The sequence below is a fragment of the Rattus norvegicus genome, chromosome 13 (assembly GCF_021556685.1).
Source record: "Rattus norvegicus strain SHRSP/BbbUtx chromosome 13, alternate assembly SHRSP_T2T, whole genome shotgun sequence".
In the NCBI taxonomy this organism is placed as follows: domain Eukaryota; kingdom Metazoa; phylum Chordata; class Mammalia; order Rodentia; family Muridae; genus Rattus; species Rattus norvegicus.
In genome coordinates this window covers 79,119,427-79,139,905 of record NC_141546.1, presented here as the reverse complement: position 1 = coordinate 79,139,905, position 20,479 = coordinate 79,119,427, and the positions used below count along the sequence as shown (strand labels likewise).

Genomic DNA, 20,479 nt, shown 5'->3' with positions numbered 1-20,479 from the left:
AAGTCATCAGTCCTTCAGTGTAGCCCAACAGTGATTGCCATGGCTCTCACCACCACCCAGAGCATCCTGGGCTCTGTGCCAGGTGCAGAGGCGAAGGGGACCAGGGAAAGCACACGATGGTGCTGTGGTTGTGATGGCTTTGACCCACGGCCCTTCAATGCGGAGGCCATAATCAGAACATGCTATGCTGCCTGTCCTGAAGAAAAGCCTATGTAAGAACTCCCTTCTAGGTGCTCGCCTGACTTTCCTAGTGTCATCAATTTTATTTGTGAAAGTTTAGTGGCTTACACTCAAGCTTAACCCCCATTGGGTTTTAGAACCGGTACAGAACAGGATTCTGTGACACGCAGGCAGGTACTGAAAGGGTTGCTAATGGCAACCCAAATGGATGTCCGAAAGAAAAGCTTCGTTTCTCATTTTGACGTAAGATAGTATTTTGTATACTTGAGTGCTAATTTTAATTGTTTAAAAGGTGAATCACGGGGAACCAGGAAATAAACAGTGAACAATATGGATTTGTACATGGAGTGTATCCTGTGAGTACACACAGGGCCACCACAAAAAGTATTAGAAGAGAATTTAATCAATGTTTTTATTCTTTTCATTGCACATTAGTTTACCTCTAGAATAAAACACGAGTGTCGGGGCTGGAGAGATGGCTCAGTGGTTAAGAGCACTGACTGTTCTTCCCCAGGTCCTAAGTTCAAATCCCAGCAACCACATGGTGGCTCACAACCATCTGTAATGGGATCTGATGCCCTCTTCTGGAGTGTCTGAAGACAGCGACGGTGTACTTACATATATAAAGTAAATAATTAAATAAATCTTTAAAAAACAAGTGTTATATTTGTCATGCTGTAATCAATACAGTGTAAAAGACAATAGAAACAGCTATTGAGAGGAAGCATTTGTGAAGTTCTGATAAATCTTATTTTGACTTTGTAATCCAAATAAAGTTAAAATTCTAAATTGAAAAGAAGAGAAATGGACAGGACAGGTTGTGATAGGGACACACAAGTCCTTGTTCATCCTATGGCAGAGTAAACATCTTACACGAGAGTTCTCCTTCATTTCGTACTTACTCAGTTCTGTTCAGTTTCTGCGCAGTCCACAGTCAACTTTATAACGAGTTGACCCGTCGTGATGTAGGAATTAATTTCAAAGAGGCCCCAGTGTGTTTTTAAACATTAAATGGTGCATGCAAGCTTTGGGGCAAAGTGAAGTTCTGTAAAGTTCTGTTACCCTTAAGGCTGCTCATTTATTAACTCTCCCCTTGTTATTGTTTTTTGTAAGAATTTTTCCTCCTGTTTATGACACACAGTGAATGGCTCTGTGCATGCAGAGAATCAGAATGTTCAGTTAGAAGCTATAAATTAGACAATGGGCAAATTAACACCAGTTTTGTATAATGAATTTGACTCCACTGCATAGACATAAGAGAGTTTTTTAAAATGGAAAATGCAGCTTTTGTGCTTTATGAGAATTTTTATACCAATCATTACAATTTGTTTCATACTTGGCAAAAAAAATAAATAAACTGTGTTAAGAATTAGAATGTTATGAAAACTCTAGAGGAATTACTTTTCATATACAGAATTTTGCAGCACTTAGATGCACAATACAATCTCTTGGATTTTTAAAATTCAGGACTCTAGTTTACTAGCAGGTGGCTAAATGTAATGAAAATTTAATATTAAATATAATTTAGTACATTTTATATAACTCTAAGAACAATACAAAGCAACTTTACAGATAAATACAAGAATATAAATCAAATGAAAGAATAATGTCAAGGGTCTGGGAGTGGAGTTCAGTGGGACGTAGCGCTCACCTAGCGTTTTTGAGATGCTGGGTCTGATCCTCAGTACACACAGACACACACACACACAGAGATACACACAGACACACACACAGATACACACACACAGATATACACACAGATACATAGACACACACACAGACACACACACACAGAGATACACACACAGATACACACACAGATACACACACAGATACACACACAGATACACACACACAGATACATACACACACACAAACACAGAGATACACAGAGATACACACACAGACACACACACACAGACACACACACAGATACACACACAGACACACACAGATACACACACAGATACATACACACACATGCACACACACACAGATACACACACACACACACAGACACACAGAAACACAGACACAGAGAGAGACACACCGAGACATAGAGGGAAGGAGAGGGAGACAGACAGAAAGATAGTGAGAAGAAAGAACAATAACAGTATCAAGATTTATCGTGAAACATACTTTCTCAAAATAATCACTCAAAATTTGAAAGTCTTTGGACCACAAAAAGCTTTCATGACCTTAACCTTAGTGCAATGAGTGCTACTTACAGACTTTTTGGAAATTAAAATTAATTTCATTTTGATTAAAATTATTTTAGTGATAGAAAATTTGGGTGTTTTAAATGGTGTGTGTCTGTGAGTGGGGTGTGTGTGTGTGTGTGTGTGTGTGTGTGTGTGTGTGTGCATGTGTGTGTGAGTGGTGACCCGATCATTCTTGCTCTTAGTCCCTTGAGACAGAGCTTCTTAGTGAAGACGAAGCTCAGTTGGTGACCAGCAAGCCTACAGGTCTCTGTCTCCATCCCCGTGCCCAAGCATGAATATTATGGGTGCTTCTTATGGGAGGTCTGGAAATTTGAACTTGTGCCCTCAAGTTTGTTGAGTAAGCACTTGTACGCGCAGATCTGTTTTTCCAGACTCAATGCAAAGTTTGGAATTGTCAATCCCATTAGAAAGGAATTGTCAAACCGAGGGTGGGGGTGGGAGGAAGGGGGGAGTGGGGGTTGGGGGAAGGAGGGTAGGGGTCGCCTTTTCAACCTACCTGCAACAATGGATTCTCAAACCTATGCCTCTTATCTCTGCCCCCCACTGTCTGCCTAGTGAACATTTGCTCCTGGAAGAAAGAATTGCTTCCACAGAGCTGGTTCACCATATTTATCCTCACAAAAATAATTATACAGGTAGACAATAGGTGAGGGTTAAGGTTAGACACAGACGAGGGAGGAGATACTGTATTTTAACCCAGAGGGGTATGACACAATAGATGTCTCTCTACATTAAGGGAACTGTGTACTAAGATTACGTCTTGTCTTCTAGGGACTCCCCCTTCACCCCCACCCCATGTATCTGTATTTACCGTGTTATTTTGATCTTACAGGACTACAGGCGCGCGCGCGTATACAGCGCTGTGATCTATGAGCTAGAATAGATGTGTCAGGGCATTTTCAGTAATTTTGTCTCACCAATGCTTGCTGACTGAGTGAGGGAGGGTCAAATAAACATCGAAGGAGGATGAATGGTGCTGCAAAGTCCATTTCCTCCTCCGCAAACAGCTGAGCTGAGGGGCAGAGTCCACAGCCCTTCCTCCCCCACGCTGGGAGTTTGAAAGGGACCGGCTCGCCATGCTCTCCTTCCCTGCTCTGCATTGCTGGACTCCAGTTAAAGAAACCCAATAAGTGGGCTCGTCTCTGTATGAATCTGGGAAACGTAGAAGAGACCCCTGGGCACCCCATCTCATTCAGGAACTTGCCAAGTGTCCCAATTTCTTTGTTGCTGTGACAAAACGCCGACCCAAAGCAACTTGGAGAGGGAGTGTCGCCCAGATTACAGGCTACCGTCCATTATCGAGGGAAGCCACAGCAGAAACTCAAGGCAGAAGCCAGAGCAGAGACCACCAGAAGTCTGCTCGTGAATTCGTTGTCCTGGCTTGCTCTGCTGCCTTTCTTTATACAGCCCAGACTCACTGCCCAGGGATAGTACCATACACCGTGAGCCGGAACCTCCCAAACCAATTAACAGTCAAGAAAATGCTCCATGAACAGGTTCAGGAGCAAATATAAGGAAGGTAACTCCGCGAGTGAAACCTCCTCTTTCCAGATAGCCTGAATCTTATTGCCTGCAAAACTGAATGCATTAATTTATTTAGTAGCTGGCTTTAAAAGAATGTTTGCTCGCCTTCCTTACCATGGGGTTTGCTTATGTTTGCTATTAGAAGTCACAGAAGCAGGGAAGGGAAGCATAGAGCAGGGAAGGAGTCATGGAGTTCAAGCGGACTCCATTTGCCCTACATTTATCTGCCTGCTGATGAGTCTTGCTTGTACTTACCGTAGAAACGTCCACTCGTTTTTGCCTTAAACCATCTGAGAATTGTATTGTTATCTCCACTTTAAGATTAACCTACGGAATCGAGGCAATTTTCCCACCCACCTTACCAGGAACAGGAGCCTAACAGAATCTCAGTGTTTAGATGATTCTAAAACCACTCGTTCTCATCTCTGAAACCAAAAGCAGGTTCACTTTTTATGACTACGATTTTCAGGGAAAGGCTTTTCTCTAAGAGTGTGTGGCTAACAATCCCGGCCTTAATATTTAGCAACGATATTAAGGTGATCTACCTCTTCTCCTGTCAGAGAGATAATAGGTTCATCTTACCTTCTGAAAATTTGCTGTATCTAATTCCTTGAGGGTGGATGCTTAGAGGTTTGTCTGCTTTGTTTCTAAAGTGAACCTTGATGGTGTCGCCAACTTCAGCATATAAAGTTGGTCCGAGAAGTCCTAAGGAAGGATAGGTTTGAAATTGTTTATATTCAAGATCATGAAAGACATATAGAGGAACATATAGAAAGGCCCCGACATGATTTTTGTCACTCCTCCGGATCTCCGCCTGCTTCTCTTGGACTTGACCTTCTGAGCTTTGCATCTTTGCTATCCCATCACCATTATGGCTTACCGTGTAAGAACTGAAAGGCAAATCCTTAGCCTCAAGCCAAAGCAACTGCAAAGAGTCGAGAGATTGTTTGCCCCAGATTCTCAACCACACAAACAACAAAAGGCAAAGCTGTGATTTCAACTTAAATCTACCAGACTCTAGGTACTGAGTTTTAAGCCACCTTTTTACATAGTACCTCACACCTTGCATTCATTTAGTCATCCGTCCATCCATCTGTCCATCCATCCATACATCTACACATACATACATACATACATACATACATCATCCATCCATACATCTATCCATCCATCCATCCATCCATCCATCCATCCATCCATCCATCCATCCATCTATTCATCAGATGCTAAGTACTCATGTCTTATACGTCAGTTACTGTGGTTGACACAGATGAGAATTAGACGAGATGAGTTGAGAAATACCAAGGGAAATATTCTAATAAATAATCACACACGTATTTAATTATGAACTGGAAGAGCATCAAAGGAGAGGCCACTCAGACGAGTGGCGATGGAGGACAGTGAACACAGGCAGCTCTAGCTGACGGGGGAACTGCTGCCATCGAGCGCTGTGTAGAGAAGTCTGTTCCAGGCTTGTGAATGGGGAGCGGATCAGGGCTGCCCAGCACTTTCCTGAGGAAGCGATGCTTTCTATGAGGAGCAAGGATGGAGGAACACAGAGATGGGCAAGTGAGACCAGCAAGTGCAAAGCCTCTAAGACAGCAGAAACCTTGGCCTACTGAGAAAGCAGTCGAGGGCTCCTGAAGCACTTAGTAGGTAAGAAAGCAAGGCACTGAAAGGCATCATTGTCTTGGAACCAATCACTCAGGGCCAGATAGAACATTTGGAATTTGGGTTTTCATCTGATAATAGTGAGGATGTTGTTGGGTTTTTTTTTGTTTGTTTGTTTGTTTTGTTTTTCTGTAGGATACAACATGACCCAGACTTTTTAATGGTTTTTTTTTTTTTTGGTTCTTTAATTTTTCTTTTGCTTTCCATTTAAGTCTCTCTCTCTCTCTCTCTTCCTCTCCCTCTCCTCCTCCCCCCTCTCTCTCCTTCCTTTCCTTCCAGATGTTGATATTTAAGTGCTGTCTATTTCTTAAAAATGACCTGGGGGAGAAACTGGGGTAGAAGCCGACGGAAGGCTCTGAAAAAGACATTGGTGAGATGAAGGACACAGTGGAAGTCTTCAGCAAAGAAAAGGCCAGACATAGATGCTGGGGATGAAACCTCTGAGTTTTAGATGGTATTGGCTGTGGACTAAGGGGCGGGGCCGACAAGGTGTTACAGTGCCAGCAAGGGTCTGCCTGGGGGCTGGGTAGATGGTGACAGGCTGTAGGATGTAAGATGCCATACGATGATTCTTTCAGTGTGTGTGGTGGGCAGAGCAATGGTCTCCCCTCCCATGTCACGTGCCTTGCATGATAAGAGGGACTATACATATGGTTAAATTAATGGTTAACTGTGGGAGTCCGAGATGTTCCTGGATCACAGGTAAGTCTTATGCAGTCACAGAGTTACACACTAAAGGGTCACAGGAGAAGCTTGAGAAGGACATTAGAAGATGCCACTCGGCCAGCTCTGAAAATGGCAGAAGGGGGAAACATGTCAACGAACACAGGCGGCTCTAATTAAAGAAAAAGCTAGGAAGTGACTTCTCTGGGGTTTCCAGAAGAGACAGAGCTCTGCCAACACCTCTATTTAACCCTGGTGAACCCCACTCTGATCCTCCACATCCAGAACTCTAACTGCCAACAGAAGGAAAAATAACTCATGTTTTGAGGCAGGGGCTTGTCATGTAGCCTGAGCTGGCCTTGTGGCACTCGTGACCTCATTGTTCTGCTTCCCAAAGATGTTTGCCAGGCCATCTGGATGGTTCATTCTTTCTCCAAAGCACTAAATGTGTGGTAATTTGTCACAGCTCAACAGAGGTCCTGCCTCCCCTGGTCCGCTCCCATCACTCTACTCTGTCTCTCCATTCTCTGCCTATTTTTCTACCCAGTGCCATCCTGTCCCTGCCTTCTCCATTGCTATCTCTCTAGCCACTGTCATCCTGTCCCTGCCTTCTCCATTGCTATCTCTCTAGCCACTGTCATCCTGTCCCTGCCTTCTCTGCTCCTATCTTCCTGGCCACTCTTGTCCTGTTCCTTTTGTGGAAGCATCCATCTTGGAATTTATATTGTTTCTATGCCAGGAGCCTTTTGTTTGTTTTTCCGTTTACTCTGGACAGAATCGTGGAAGTCCCCTTCCTCATGTCTCAATTTAGAGGTGGTTGACAAAATTTGGCTATGTGTGTGGAGAAAAGGATCGAGTGTGGGGGTTGGCTTGCCCAAGATCAGTCAGTGGCTCCCTGGCATCGCTGAGACTAGAATCCCGGTCTTGGAGATCCCAAGAAAAATATTTCCCTGATTCTTTAGTGCAGGGTAAGACCCTTGCCTTCCTCGAATAGTCCAGATGGTTCTGTTGGCTTCTGACGTTATCTGCTTCATTGGCTGACCCTGTCTTCTGAGTGTTACCTTTCGTCTAGCTTACCAGGGAAGCACAACCTGTCCAGGCTGCCCACAGTCCAGTACTTACCAGCAGCACTGTCACGGTATTTGGTTGTCCTGACTCTCTTGCATGGTTATTTGTTTGTTGTTGTCACATGGCTACAAATGCCAGCTGCCAAGAAAAACTTTCCTAGGTTATTTGACCGAGTAAGACCTCTTACTTCAATGGGCACTTTGACAGTTGGGGCTATTCATTCAACTCCCTTCCTGCTTCTTTAGAATTAAGGCCCAACCAAAGGATGTTTTCATAACTGTGACTCAAATACCTTAGTGCATGTAGCAGACCCAAGGTTAAGTATTTCCTTTTATCCCAGCCATATAGTCTAAGCCCTTTCTACTGATGGTTTGATGGGAGAGAAGGAAGGTTAGGAGAAGGAGTGATGCACCTTAGGGTTCGAGAAGACTGTAGAGAAAGTAGCCAGTCTCATTTAGGTGGAGAATTGGAAAGACCACAGTAGATGGGCTAATCAGACCCCCTGCTCTCAGCCAAACGAAGAGTTACATCCCACAAGACAGCCACAGTTAGCAGTTCAAGCTCACTGGGGGGACAAGAATTTCATAACCTCCACTAGAAAAACGTGGAGATTCAAAACTCTGAAGCCCAAGTTGGATTCCTAAAACTGCATCTGGTCTCCCCAACTGTCTAAGTATCCACAAACCTCATTAGGATGCCGCCTTCAGACTGTACCCCAAACAACTTCCTCTGTTCTCAATTTAGTAAACTAAGTCTGGGCTCCTGACACTGTAGGGCTGATGAATCATGACTTGTTTGAGCTCAGCTAGAAACACACCCCAAGTGTTTGGAAAAGAAAACACAGCGAAGGTAAAATAACACAAAACTAGATCTAGGCAGTGCGAACTAACATTTCGTTCTGGAGACCTCGGCCAGATTCTCCAGGCTTCCCTTTCTCACCAGCACTGCATCCTTGGGAGTTTAAGAAGGGACTGCATAAAAAGGAGATGTTTCAATTCCCCAGTTTCCCCACATTAAATATATTCTGCTACTCACAGACTCTGACAGGAAGCTAACATTTAAAGTGAAAGGGCTTAAACACAAACCTTTGAAGTCTACTTCTGACTAACAAGAGTCTCCTGAGGTCACTACAAAAGACATCTGACAGGACGTCTGTCACAGTGGTCTCCCTCTTGAAAAACTACTGGTGGCTCCCTCTGTCAGTTCAAGTCTTCAGCCTGGTCAGGGCCCTTTCTGTCACTGTGCATCCAGCACAAGGGGTTGCCTAGCAATGACATCAGTGTTTGGTGAACCTGGCAAAAGCCACAGAGCGTTCAGCTTTGAATACTTGCCTTCTCTTCTTCGCCTGGTAAATATGTTCCCATTTACTTACAAGTTACATAGTTCTTATCAATCTATTGAACACGCTCAACTCTGAACTGGAGTATGACCTTAATGCCCCACCCTGGGACTCCCAGCAAGGACAGTAGCCTTTCCATTTAAGGCTGAACCAGGAACGGCTTTTAATGCTAGCACTTCCTGCTCTTCTGTTTCTGGATCCATCCATTATCCCCCAGGTAGCTTTTCTACTGAATTAATAAACATTACATTCCTGTGCTGCTCCCAAATGTCCTTGAACCTCACATGGATCTCCAGAACATCCTTGTCTTCTTCCTAGCCGGACCCACAGTTCAGGAAGAATTATTCTTTCTGTCTGCTTCTATTTCCTCACCTGCCATTCACTTCCCAAAGCCCTATCACCACTTCTTACCCCACCACTACTGAAGAGAGCAGGCTTTCTGGACTACTAGTTGTACTAATTAGTACTAGAGTACTAATTTCTCTTGGTGCCATTTGTCTCTGTGTCTCTGAGACCCTCTAGCTCTCCTCAGCCCTCAGAAGATTCTCAAGCTTTTTGGTGACCCTTGCTTTCTTGTCTTATCCCTTGGACTCTGTCTACAGCCTTCTCTCCTCATTATATTTTCCTTAGGTGATCTTGTGTCCCTCCAGAGCTTCATTAGTAACCTGGTTGTGATGTCTCCTGTCCAGCTCAGTTCTCCCACCTAAGAGCAAAGCTCCTGTAGCCACCTGCTCCTTGCTAGCACTAGGTAGACATTCTACAGACACCCCAGACTCCAAGTCTGACCTCATTATCTTCCCAAACCAGCATCCTTTTTTTCTTCAGTTTTCTATCTTATTGAATGGCTCGTTCTACATTGTACATGGTACAGTTAACATTCTACTACTCAGTCCAGAAAATTTGATGTCAATTATAATCCTCTTCCCTTGTCTTCATCCAATTAACTACCTGTTTATTTGATTTTTTAGCTCCTAAGTATCTTTGGAATCCATTTAATTTTCTCCACCCTGGCTTCCCCGCTGTCTTATTTCCTGGATTGGCACCAAAGCCACATTACCATTTTCTCTGCCTGTGGACTTGCTATTCTCTAATCCAGCTTCCAGATTTGGAGAGAGCAAAACTTTTTATTAATTTCTAGTTAGCGTGGGGAACAATGGCGTTTTCATACACGTGTGGCACTGCACTTGGCTCACCCCCATAGAGCGACATTGAAGTCGGTGCCTGAAGGGCAAATCTGGGTCCGTCTCTCTCCCACTTAAATCATCTCAGTGTCCCTCTCCTTCCCTCCAGACAAAGCTTTCACCTTTCATTGTAGTTCGGCATGTTGTGGTGACTCTCTCCCCCTCCCCCGGCCATAAAATTATTTTCATTTTGATTTTGTAACTGTAATTTTGATGTCATAAATCATAATGTAAATATGTGTGCTTTCCAATGGTCTTTGGCGACCCCTGTGAAAGGGTCATTCAGCCCCCCAAGGGTTCCAACCCAGAGGTTGAGAAGAACCTTTGATCTAAACCCTCATGTTCTCCACTTTTTGCTCTAAATTGCATCTTTATACCCTCACCCGCACCCACTGTTTGGCTTTCCAAAACTCGTCTTTCTCTCTCTCCTCACCACTGAACTGGAGACTCTTCAGTATTGTTCTTCCTTAACACTGTGCTCTAACATTCCATTCTGAGTCACCTCTACCAGCTGGCAAATGATTGAAAGTCAGAGTCCACCTTTATTTGTTTGAGACAGGGTTTTTCTGTGTAGCACTGGCCATTCTAGAACTCTCCCTGTAGACCAGACTGACCTCAAACTCAAGAGATCCACCTGCCTCTGCTTCCCAAGTGCTGGTATTAAAGGCATGAAGCCACCACCACCTGGCACCAGAATTCACCTTTATAGAGCCTCAAATATGGTATTCTTTGGTTGAGATCACTAACAATATTTAACTGTCTCTGTTTAAAAGCAAATAAATATACAAATTATAAGGCACAAGAATATAAAACGAGCAAAAATATTTTTGTGTTGACATATTAACAATGTTATGATATGCATGCTCTAATGGAGACCTAATTCGTAACAGGAGTAGCAGCAATAACAATAATGTAGCTAACTTCTGTTAAGCCTTGTCAGGTCTGAGCATATTATAAGTACTTTGTATTCATTAAACCTCACCGCATCTCTAAAAGGGGGGAGGAAAGTTCAGGTGCTGGGAGTATACGGAAGAGAGAAAAGGTACTTATGCTAGGCAAGGGTAGGAATCCAAGTTATGTCCTAAAGGATATGGCTCCCGGGGAGGTAGCTGTGAAAGCTACGGTTGTGGTCACTTTGGAGAAGAAGAGAAGAGTGGAGACATAAGAAGAAGTGGTAAAGGGACTCAGAGGAAAATGAGGACAACTAGATGAGGAGTTTCAAAAGGGAATGTGTCAAGCAGCCTAGAAATGGCGAAAGAGCCAGAAAGAAATGAGGAGTGCAGCCCTCTCCGAGGCAGCAGTTGACCGGAGTCACGCTGGAGAGGTGACTGAAGGGGTGAGGAAGGAAGAAGATAGAGAATGGCATCGGCTTCTCAGGCAGGGAATCAGGAAAGAAGGAAGGAAGGAAAGAGAAGGGAAGGGCAGGAAATGGCAAGGAGGAAAGGTATTTTCACTTTTCTACATAAGATTTATCTGAAAATTATTCTGTTGATTCTTTCTCTTTCTTTCTTTCTTTCTTTCTTTCTTTCTTTCTTTCTTTCTTTCTTTCTTTCTTTCTTTCTCCCTTCCTTTCTTTCTTTCTGTACTGAAGGAAAAGACTCAAATTGAGGAAGAATTGAGTAAAAGGGACCAGTGGACACAGGGCAAAGCAGGAAGTGAGGTGGGAGGTGTGTCCAGGAGAAGAGGCAGGTGATGGGCCTAGGAAAAATGATGGATCATCGCCAGGCGGGAAAAATGATGGATCATCACCAGGCGGGGGAAGGTGAGCAAGCCGGTGGCAAAGGCCTCAACTGGAAGATGCTCTCGCTGGAGAATGTCTCTGTTATTCTGGTGAGATGTGTTTATATAGTTAAGATCTCAGAATCCTCAGAGGGTAGTCTTTGATTAAGGAAGCACAGAAGGAAGGGAGGACAGAAGGAAAGAAGAAAGGAAGGAAGGAAGGAAGGAAGGAAAGAAGGAAGGAAAGAGAAGGGAGGGGAAGGGAAGGAAAGGGAAGTGAAAGGAAGGGAAGGGAGGGAGGGAGGGAGGAAGAAGGGAAGGAAAAGAAAAGAAAGGAAAAAGAGAGGTTTTCTCCAAATGCCATAGCTATTGGAAAAGCTAAACATACGTAGCTCCTGTGAATGGGTGCAGGAAGCTGGATAGAAACAACACCAAATTCATTCTGTTAGGACAACCTGTGCCCAGACAACTAGATCACAAGCCTAGGAAAGTCTAAGCCAACTTTGTCTACTCTTGTGTTCTTAGTGCCTCATTCAACGGCAAGCCCGCAGAAGGCGCTCACCTGTGGTTTGCTAGATGAATAAACACCGAGTGAAAGCCCGAAACTTTTTGTTTGGCTTTATTGACCAAGGCTGAGGACGTGGCTGGCTGTGTAACCTGTGAACTCTTCAATTCCACACTACCCCATGCACAGAAGAACCCCAGTTTGGTTTAAATTTTACCATCTATGTAATCCCTAGTAATTTGAAGAAGGAGCCCCACATTCTCACTGGGTCTGGGCACACATATTTTATGGCCAGTGTTTGATAAAAACATCACACATCTTATAGCAGAAGGTAACTAAGTGAACATTTAGTTATTTACTTTGGGCTGTGTGCATGCATCACGGTACACGGGTGGAGGTCAGAGGCCAACTTGAGAGAATAAGTTCTTTCCTTCTGCCGTGTGGGGCCTGGGGATGGAACATGGGTCTGCAGGCTTTGTAGCAATATCCTTAAGCCACTGAGCTATCTGGCCAATTCACAATGTAGGTATTTTAAGTATAAAGAATACAATATTTCCATGAAAAAAATTTATTTAAAATAAAAAATACCAGGCTGTGTCTGGTGGCACAGGCCTGTAATCCCAGCTAGTTGGGAAGCTGAGACAGAAAAAAAAATCACAATTCATAGTCTTTCTGGACTATAGATCAAGTTTAAAGACCAGAGACCTTATCTCAGAATAAAAATCTAAATGTAGACCAGGGATATAGTTCAATGGTACAGGTTTTTTTTTTTCTTAGTATTCATTAGACTGTAGGTTCAAACCCCAATATAATAATAATTAAAAGAATATTGTCAGGCTTACCTGAGTTGCTAGATCGTGGCTTTTCTTTCTTAAAATATGGCTCATACTCTCTGTAGACAATTTTCTTGAAGGAAGGTATAGAATTCAAACTGGAAATAAAGTACAAAAACTAACTTGACAGTCACAAGTAGAAACCATTCCCAATCCAGAAAGAGAGGTGCCTTTGTGGCTAATTTTGTGTAAGAGCAGAGTGACAGTATTCTACTGTATCCCCAAAGCCCACGGTTTTGTAAATTTGGACCACAAGTGAAACCAATGGAATAATCATGGATCCTCTCTAAGAAGTTCTGCCTCAGTGTTCTGCTTCCATGAACACAAGCCTAATGTTTCTCTAGTTCTACTCTGCAGACTCAATTGTTCTCTGTACAGGAAGTGAAGGTCAGCGTACAAACTCTAACCTCAGGTCTAAATTAAAAATATAAGTCATTGAGAAGTAGATATGTGAGCTGCTTTTCAACCAATGAATCAGATATAATTCAGAAACATATTCCACTTTCATTGTATGATTCCAAACAGCTGGAAGATTTGGCAAATTGGAGTCCATTTGACGGAGCCTGCTTCTAATTGAGAGGACAGAGACAGCAATAGGGCAAAACTCTGGGATTCGTATTACAAACTAACCAAAAACCCTCATCGGAAATATGAAGGCGTTTCCTAAGAAGACACAGATGATAAACATCACAGCCCGAGATCCAGGAGGGTTAAACCATTTTCTCAGCCTTAGCCGGACCCAGGAGGCATCAGTTCCATTCTCTATTTCTAGGGTCAACAAGGTCAAGCTTCTTGATAACTCCATATTTCACAGGGAAGACCTTGGAGGAAGAGTTTCCTCTAGCCGTTTTCCCTACCAGTGATTTACCTACGTTTCTGTCCTTATCAGGGAGAAGACCTACCCACACGGCAGGATTATTAGCTAGAGTCCTCGTGTTATACATTTGGTCTGAATGTGTTCATCCTCTAACTTACAACTACCTGTGCCCAACCCCAGACTGAATGCAGTCACCAAGTCTGTTTTCTACCCCTAATCAGGAAAATTGATGCTGGAAATAATGTTATTTTCTTTGGGGCTTCAGTTAATGGCAGTTTCCTAAGAGTGTGAGTGTGGCTTAGATTATCACTCTGAAAATGCAACCTTTAAAATCATTTTAATGTGATATTTCTCATTAGCATAATACCAAGATCCCAATGCCTTCCCAAATAACCCAGTTCGAACAACAGCAAACTCAAAGGCTGATTATTCATTTATACTAAAACCTTACACTGTGCTTTTAAGATGTTACATTATTTCTTTTGGCTGATTGCTTTGGTTTTGCAATTGTAAAAGAGGAACACATCTTTCACAATCGCTAAAACTTTGATGTCAACTGAAAGGGAAAATATGAGTCAAGTAAAACGCTAGGCTTACTGTTTAAAATAAAAGCACTAGTGGTCGTAAGCACTAAGTAGAAACTATGATTTGAGTAACTGCAGGAAGGTTTGCATTGAACCTTCCAATTAGCAAAATATATTCCGCAACTCAAAGATAGATGTGATATTATTTAAGCTTACTCTTAGTTACACACGCCTTTGAATGGCCACCTTACAGGGTCACTAACGTGGGTAATTAAAATTCAGGGAAGACCAAAATATCCAGGATAAGTCATATTCTAGTGAATAATCCAGCCATAATTGAAAGTGAGAGGAAAAAAAATGAAGCCACATTAGGTAGCCAGGAATAAGTCTAGGAAAAGCAAAGATACAAGTGTGTTTTCCCCATGAACCGACATTGAAGGTGACAAAATGAAGGCAAGAGTCACTAAATTATCTCCTTATAATGAAGTACACGGTGACATCTTTTTCTTTAGAAGATCAACCTACAGGGGTTGGGGATTTAGCTCAGCGGTAGAGCGCTGGGGTTCGGTCCCCAGCTCCGAAAAAAGGAAAAAAATAGATGATCAACCTACGACTACCAGGAGTAAATATTGTGTAACTAGGAGTTCCTTTGTTTTAAAAGCAGACTGTTAAAAGGCTGGAACCAAATGTGCAGGAAGGGCTAAGAGGGCTTGTGGAGGTGAGTCATTTCAACACATCGATACACTAAACTAACAAACGTGGGTGAAAACAGACTGGGGGTTGCACCTGGAAAGAAAGTCACGGCTAACTATTCACATTGAAATTTCCACATTCTCATAACGATAAATTATGTCAATAGAGACAAAATTAGCACCCATACATTATTCTCTCTCTCTCCTCTCTCTCTCTCCCTCTCCCCTTCTTCTCCCCTCCCCCTCTCCCTTCCCTCCTCCTCCCAACCTCCACCCCCATCCCCCCATCCCCACCCCCGAATTTAAAACCTTACAATTATAACGGATTTTCTTCCTCGGAGAAGCCCACCTGGATTTCACCCCGAGTTACCTTGGATCTGCGGACTCAGGATGGTAGTTCCAGAGGATGCCTTGAGCAGCCACATAGAACTGCCTTAGCTGCGCGGCCTCTGCCTGGTGGCTGCCCCAGCCCGCCCATCGGGTGCCCAGAACCACCAGGAGGAAGAAGCGCGGGCAGACTAGGAACATGGCCCTTGTCCTGCCGCGCGCGCTGCCACGGCTGACAGTGCTCAGTGCTCTGTCCCTGCTGCGCGCTGTCCTGACTCCCTGGAGGACTAAGAAGCTGTTGGGCGCAGTGAGTGTCCCTGTCCCCAGTGGTGGCTGTATCACTCTACCTCCCTTCCCCTCTATGCCTAGTGTAGGCAGGGGCTTGGTGAGGTCCCTCCCCCCTGTGGCCAGAGGCATTTATTAGAGAGAATGCCAGACAAGGAATTTAGAGGGAAAGGAAGGGCAAGCCTGCTGGAGGTTGTGACTCAGGAACAGTGCCCCAAGAGTCTCCGCTCCATCACAAAGCAGTCTTTCCCCACTTCACCATAGGTGGGAGCAGCAATTCCACTTAACCTGCGGGGTTGGGGGTAGGGGTCAAAGTTTAGGCTTGTCAGCCTTGTCAGATTTCTGCAAGCCTCAGTAAGACCCAACACCCATTGGCTGATCCCAGGAAATTGGCACTGTGCGGTAACTAGGAACAGAAAACAGCCTCAGGACAAGTCCACCAACAGGTTAGCGTTCTGAATCACTTAGGACAGACCGCCAGGTAAGGGCTCTAGTGAAGCGGAGAACAGGGCTTAGAGAACTCATTGGAGCTGTGTGGTCGGGGGCCAACTACGTTTCCAGAGCACTTTTGACGACTGTAAAATACGGATGGCAATTCTAATTTTCCTTGATCTGATTATTGGGAGGGGACAAACTGTAGTAAGCTGGGCGCCCCCACCCCACCCCCAGTGCCTAGGCTGCTACAGTGTATGATCTTGTCTACGCTTGTTCTACTGCTCCAAGGTTCCATGTTTGGAAGGATCCTTGGCATGTTTTAGATTTTAGTTTATTTTGGTGGAGAAGCTGAGAAACGTATCTGAATCCGCAGGATGCTCGTCCTGAGTTCTCCAGAGCCCTGTCTCTGCTCATGCTCTAGACTTCCAGCAAATTGTAATCTGGTGCCATCCAGTTTGGCCACAGCCTCCCCCTCCCCCCAACTCGGGCTTCTGTCTTTTGCTGATATTTATTCAGTCATTTTAGAATGCCTCTTCTCAAGTCAGGCGTGATGGCACGTGCCTGTAATCCCAGCGCACAAGGGAAGCAGGAGAATGTGAGTTTGAGGGAGACCCTGGACCAAAAAGTAATTAACTAGCAGAAGTGTGGATACATCACTACTTCAAAAAAAAGAGCCCACAGGCAAGTCCTTCCCTCTCGGCTTTCCTGCTCTTTAAAGTCAGGTTCTCTGCCATTGCCTCTGACTCTGGGTTCAAGCTGATGTTTCTGTTTAATGAACTTAATCTATTCAGATGGTATACTCCTTTTGATAACCTTTTATTAGTTTTTCAAGATTCCCTTGTGTCCGAAGCTAGATTATGATCTATTCAAAAGCAGGGACCATGTCTTACACTCCTGATTCACAGTTCCAGGGGTTCCCAAAATGCAAGCTCTGACATGAGAGATATGGTTGAGAGCTAGGGTCCTGTAATGCCTAGCCTAGTGTCTGTCTGTCTGTCTGTCTGTCTGTCTGTCTATCTGCCTGTCTCTCCCCCCTCACACACACAAATTAGATGCTATCGATTATGTATATAAGGAAAAAACAGCAAGTCTCTAAATTACTCTCTTTTCTTTTCTTTTCCTCTCAAACCTTGCAACTTTTCAAAGGACCACTTTCCTCCTGTTGCCTGCCTAACTGCTCATGTGTATCCAGGCTACATGGTGATCACTGGGCTTCACCACAGCTTAGCAAGGCAACTGCAGTGTTTGACTCCTTACTGTTTGCATCAATCACAGACAAGCCATATGTAATTTTCAGTGACTTATTTATTAAATATGTGAATTAAGTTACGTATAAAACATAACTGTTCTTTCCTGCAGAACAAAATAACGAAAAGAGGACCTTTCCTGCTCCTCTGATTTTTCTCTCTGTGGACAGGCGACATACAACATATATTTGTGGGCTCACTGGAGGGTCCAGCTGTCATTTGGAGGAGTGTAACTGTGACCACATTGGTGGTAGACAAAGTGAGATACACAGACCTCACTGAACAAAACGTGAAGAGCTTGATAGCTGGGGGAGTTGAACTCTACAGTCAAACAATGGCCTTTGGGTGCTTTGGTGGACGGAAAGTCTGCAGTCAGATGTGGTGTCCATGCTCTGTTCCCGATCTTCTGTGTCCCCTAGTACCATCTGAAAGTCTCAGCAGCAGAGGTGTAAACAACCTCAGAGATAAGAAACACGGAAGACCCAGGAGATCTTAAAGCAGGCGTTCCCTTAAACGAGAGGTCTGCCTGCCCACCAACATCGCCATTCTTCAATCCCAAGAGAAAGCAGACAGACTTCCGGTTTTCCACAGCCTGGTCACCTGGTGAGGCAGATGCTCCAGTGCCTTGGACTAACTCGGGTTTTCAGTAACAGCAAAGTAACATCAAGCCACAGACCACAGCAGAAACATTTGCTCCTGTTTCTGTGGCTGAGCCCGAGGAAGGTGAGGGGCGGAGCAGGAAGGGGTGGGCGGAGCACATCGTCCTTTCGTTTGGTTCCTGTCCAATTATTTACCACAAAGAACCGCAGCAAATGCTGGGGAGTGACAGTCAAGTCGACCAGGAAACTTGTTATCTGCATGCGGAATCCTGAGAGATCCAATTGACATCGGGAGGCCAGGCCTCTGAAAAAGAAACAAACTAATTAAACAACTGCTTCCTTCAAAAATAAAGAAATCTTTTACTTCGCTTACCCCGATGCCCGAGACAATTGCCTCTTTCTAGGTTCTATACTGTGTACTGGCAGGAAAGGGGGCTTTTGACTACACTGCTTGAAAAGATGGTTTCGGGTGATTTCTGTTCGGGTAGTACAGGGTAGTTTGAGGCGAGCCCACACTGTCAACATCACTTCCTTGGCAGCAATGGGATCTCTCACGCCCTGGAACAAGTTCTATGCTGCTAGAACCCCTCCTCTGGGCGGGAATGGAAATCCTGGGATAAATTCTATTGTCCCCACTTGGTCACACGTGCTTGTCGATAATATGGTTTTATCATGGCTTAAGATTTTTTTTTTTTTATCTTTTCTTTTTTTTTGGAGCTGGGGACCGAACCCAGGGCCTTGCGCTTGTTAGGCAAGCGCTCTACCACTGAGCTAAATCCCCAACCCCATGGCTTAACATTTTAATACATGCTTAAAATCCGATACATATGATATAAAGAAAATTCAAGACTGATATTCTTGCCCTCTCACCTACTGTTCTATTTTCTTCAGAGCTATCCTCATGGGGAACTCACCTTAAGGGGTTGGGTCATATGCAGCGTTCGTGAAGACTCCATATGTTCCTAGGTGGCTGAGGAACAGAAACAAAAGATGATCTGCGATGAAATAAAAGCTAGTCCTCCTAATAGCCAGCACACGGTATATTTAGAAACAACAGATTGCCCCCTACCCTGGAATTCTATTTTAAAAAGAAAAGCAAATGGGAAAGCAAGAAGTTTTAAGGTGGCATTGAGAACTCTGGGTAATTTGATTTGCACTTGACACTCACACTTTTTCCCAGTGCTAGGAAGGGAACCCAGAGTTTCATGCATGCTGGACGAGTGCTTTACCATCAAGCCATGTCCGCAGCCCTACCTACCCACACTATTGTTTTCTGTGCAGGAAACCAGATTTAGCCTGTAAGGGATTGCAGACTCTTCTTGATAAGAAGACAGAGTTACAAAGTTCTGAGCCTTGCTAAGAGCCTTGCTTGAGCGAAGGTTTTGACAGAATTATAGTACTGCCCTCTAGGGATAGTTTTTGGATTTTCATGCTGAAGGTGAGGACTGACCTGTAGCAGACAGAGGTCAGAAATGTTACAGACACCAAAACAAGATACAAAAGGATTGCCCTAAATCCTGTGCTGCTTTGAACAGCACTATTCAGGCTCCAGGACTGCCTGGACCTTAATGGCCTCACATAGAAATGCTAAGTGGGTTTTTCATCTTTTAAGATGTCCTTGCTCTGTGAATTGCACTGACACAGTATTTTCCCAGGAGACAATCCACTGTCTCTTCCTGAGCCATAGAGATGAACAAACTTCCAGTGGTCTCCAAACATTTACTAGTGTAGCACCTGGGTTTCAGCATGGAGTTTCTATTGTAAATCACTTGCTACTGTATTTCTTTTTCACAGTACAATGAGGGTATATATTGATTGTTTTTAACCAGTAAGGCAGCGAAGTGTGCACACACCCCAAGCAAGCCCTCAGAGAAAGACTTATTAGTGAAAAGCAGGGATGGGGATAGGGGTGGAGGTGGGGGGTGAGGGTGGGGGTGGTGGCTCAGGAGCCTGAAAAATGCCTGTGTGTTGATTTTTAAAACACTATGTTTAGCTGGCATATATGAACCGCATGCTTTTCCTCAGGACAGGAAAGATGTGGAAGAAGGTTTATTATGGAGAGGAGGAAGGGGCACACATGCTCCCTCTGACATAGCAAGTTAGAAAGACATACTGAGAAAATTTCCAGCTTACCTGTGAGGGTTCAGGGGGCATTTTCCATCATCTGAAATAAAAAGAGAAGAAAAGAAAACAGTGAGGTGAGAGGTCACCATTGCCAGAAAGGATCGAGAAAAGCTAGGAGACTCGTTTTCACAAACGTTTGTTATATGCAGAGTGCGAGGAACTACCTGACCTGAAGGACTTGTTTTAGGCTGAATGAGAATACTGTAATATTTAAATACAAACTCCTCTTGCCTTTTTTTCCCTTTTTAACTTTCTACAAAACCAAACCAAACCACTCACTACCTTGACCTTGTGTCTGGGAGGTCTCCAGCCTTGGTCCATGGGAGCTCTCTATTGTTGATCTGGGTTTTTAGTCCCTTGGTCCTCACCTGGTGTGCTAGCTTTATAAATCAGCCCATGACAGCACTACGGAGGACGCTGTAATTTTTCCCCTCTCCCATAATGTAGGAGTCTCCTGTCTTAATCCAAACAACAGAGTCTGATGGTGAAATCTTTAGCCATGGCTACAGCACTGGCCTCTAGTT

At 44.1% G+C, this 20,479-nt stretch overlaps 2 protein-coding genes and 1 long non-coding RNA gene across 3 annotated transcripts in view; 1 reads left to right on the top strand and 2 right to left on the bottom strand.

Moving 5' to 3' along the window:
• The window catches only part of F5 (coagulation factor V), a 69,685-nt gene extending 54,075 nt beyond the window's left edge, over positions 1-15,610 (bottom strand). Inside the window, 3 exon segments of the mRNA NM_001419051.1 lie at positions 4,509-4,631; positions 12,915-13,003; positions 15,309-15,610. Coding sequence (NP_001405980.1) covers positions 4,509-4,631; positions 12,915-13,003; positions 15,309-15,466 — 370 coding nt within the window. The 5' untranslated portion in view covers positions 15,467-15,610.
• On the top strand, positions 14,321-18,203 carry LOC134481524 (uncharacterized). Its single transcript, XR_015635574.1, has 3 exons — positions 14,321-14,964; positions 15,283-15,572; positions 17,345-18,203. It is a non-coding gene; the product is annotated as an uncharacterized LOC134481524 (long non-coding RNA).
• The window catches only part of Selp (selectin P), a 35,483-nt gene continuing 32,277 nt past the window's right edge, over positions 17,274-20,479 (bottom strand). The window contains exons 14-16 of the mRNA NM_013114.2: positions 19,965-19,995; positions 18,746-18,801; positions 17,274-18,135 (exon numbers count right to left, since the gene is read on the bottom strand). Coding sequence (NP_037246.2) covers positions 18,747-18,801; positions 19,965-19,995 — 86 coding nt within the window. The 3' untranslated portion in view covers positions 17,274-18,135; position 18,746. The remainder of the gene's footprint in view (positions 18,136-18,745; positions 18,802-19,964; positions 19,996-20,479) is intronic.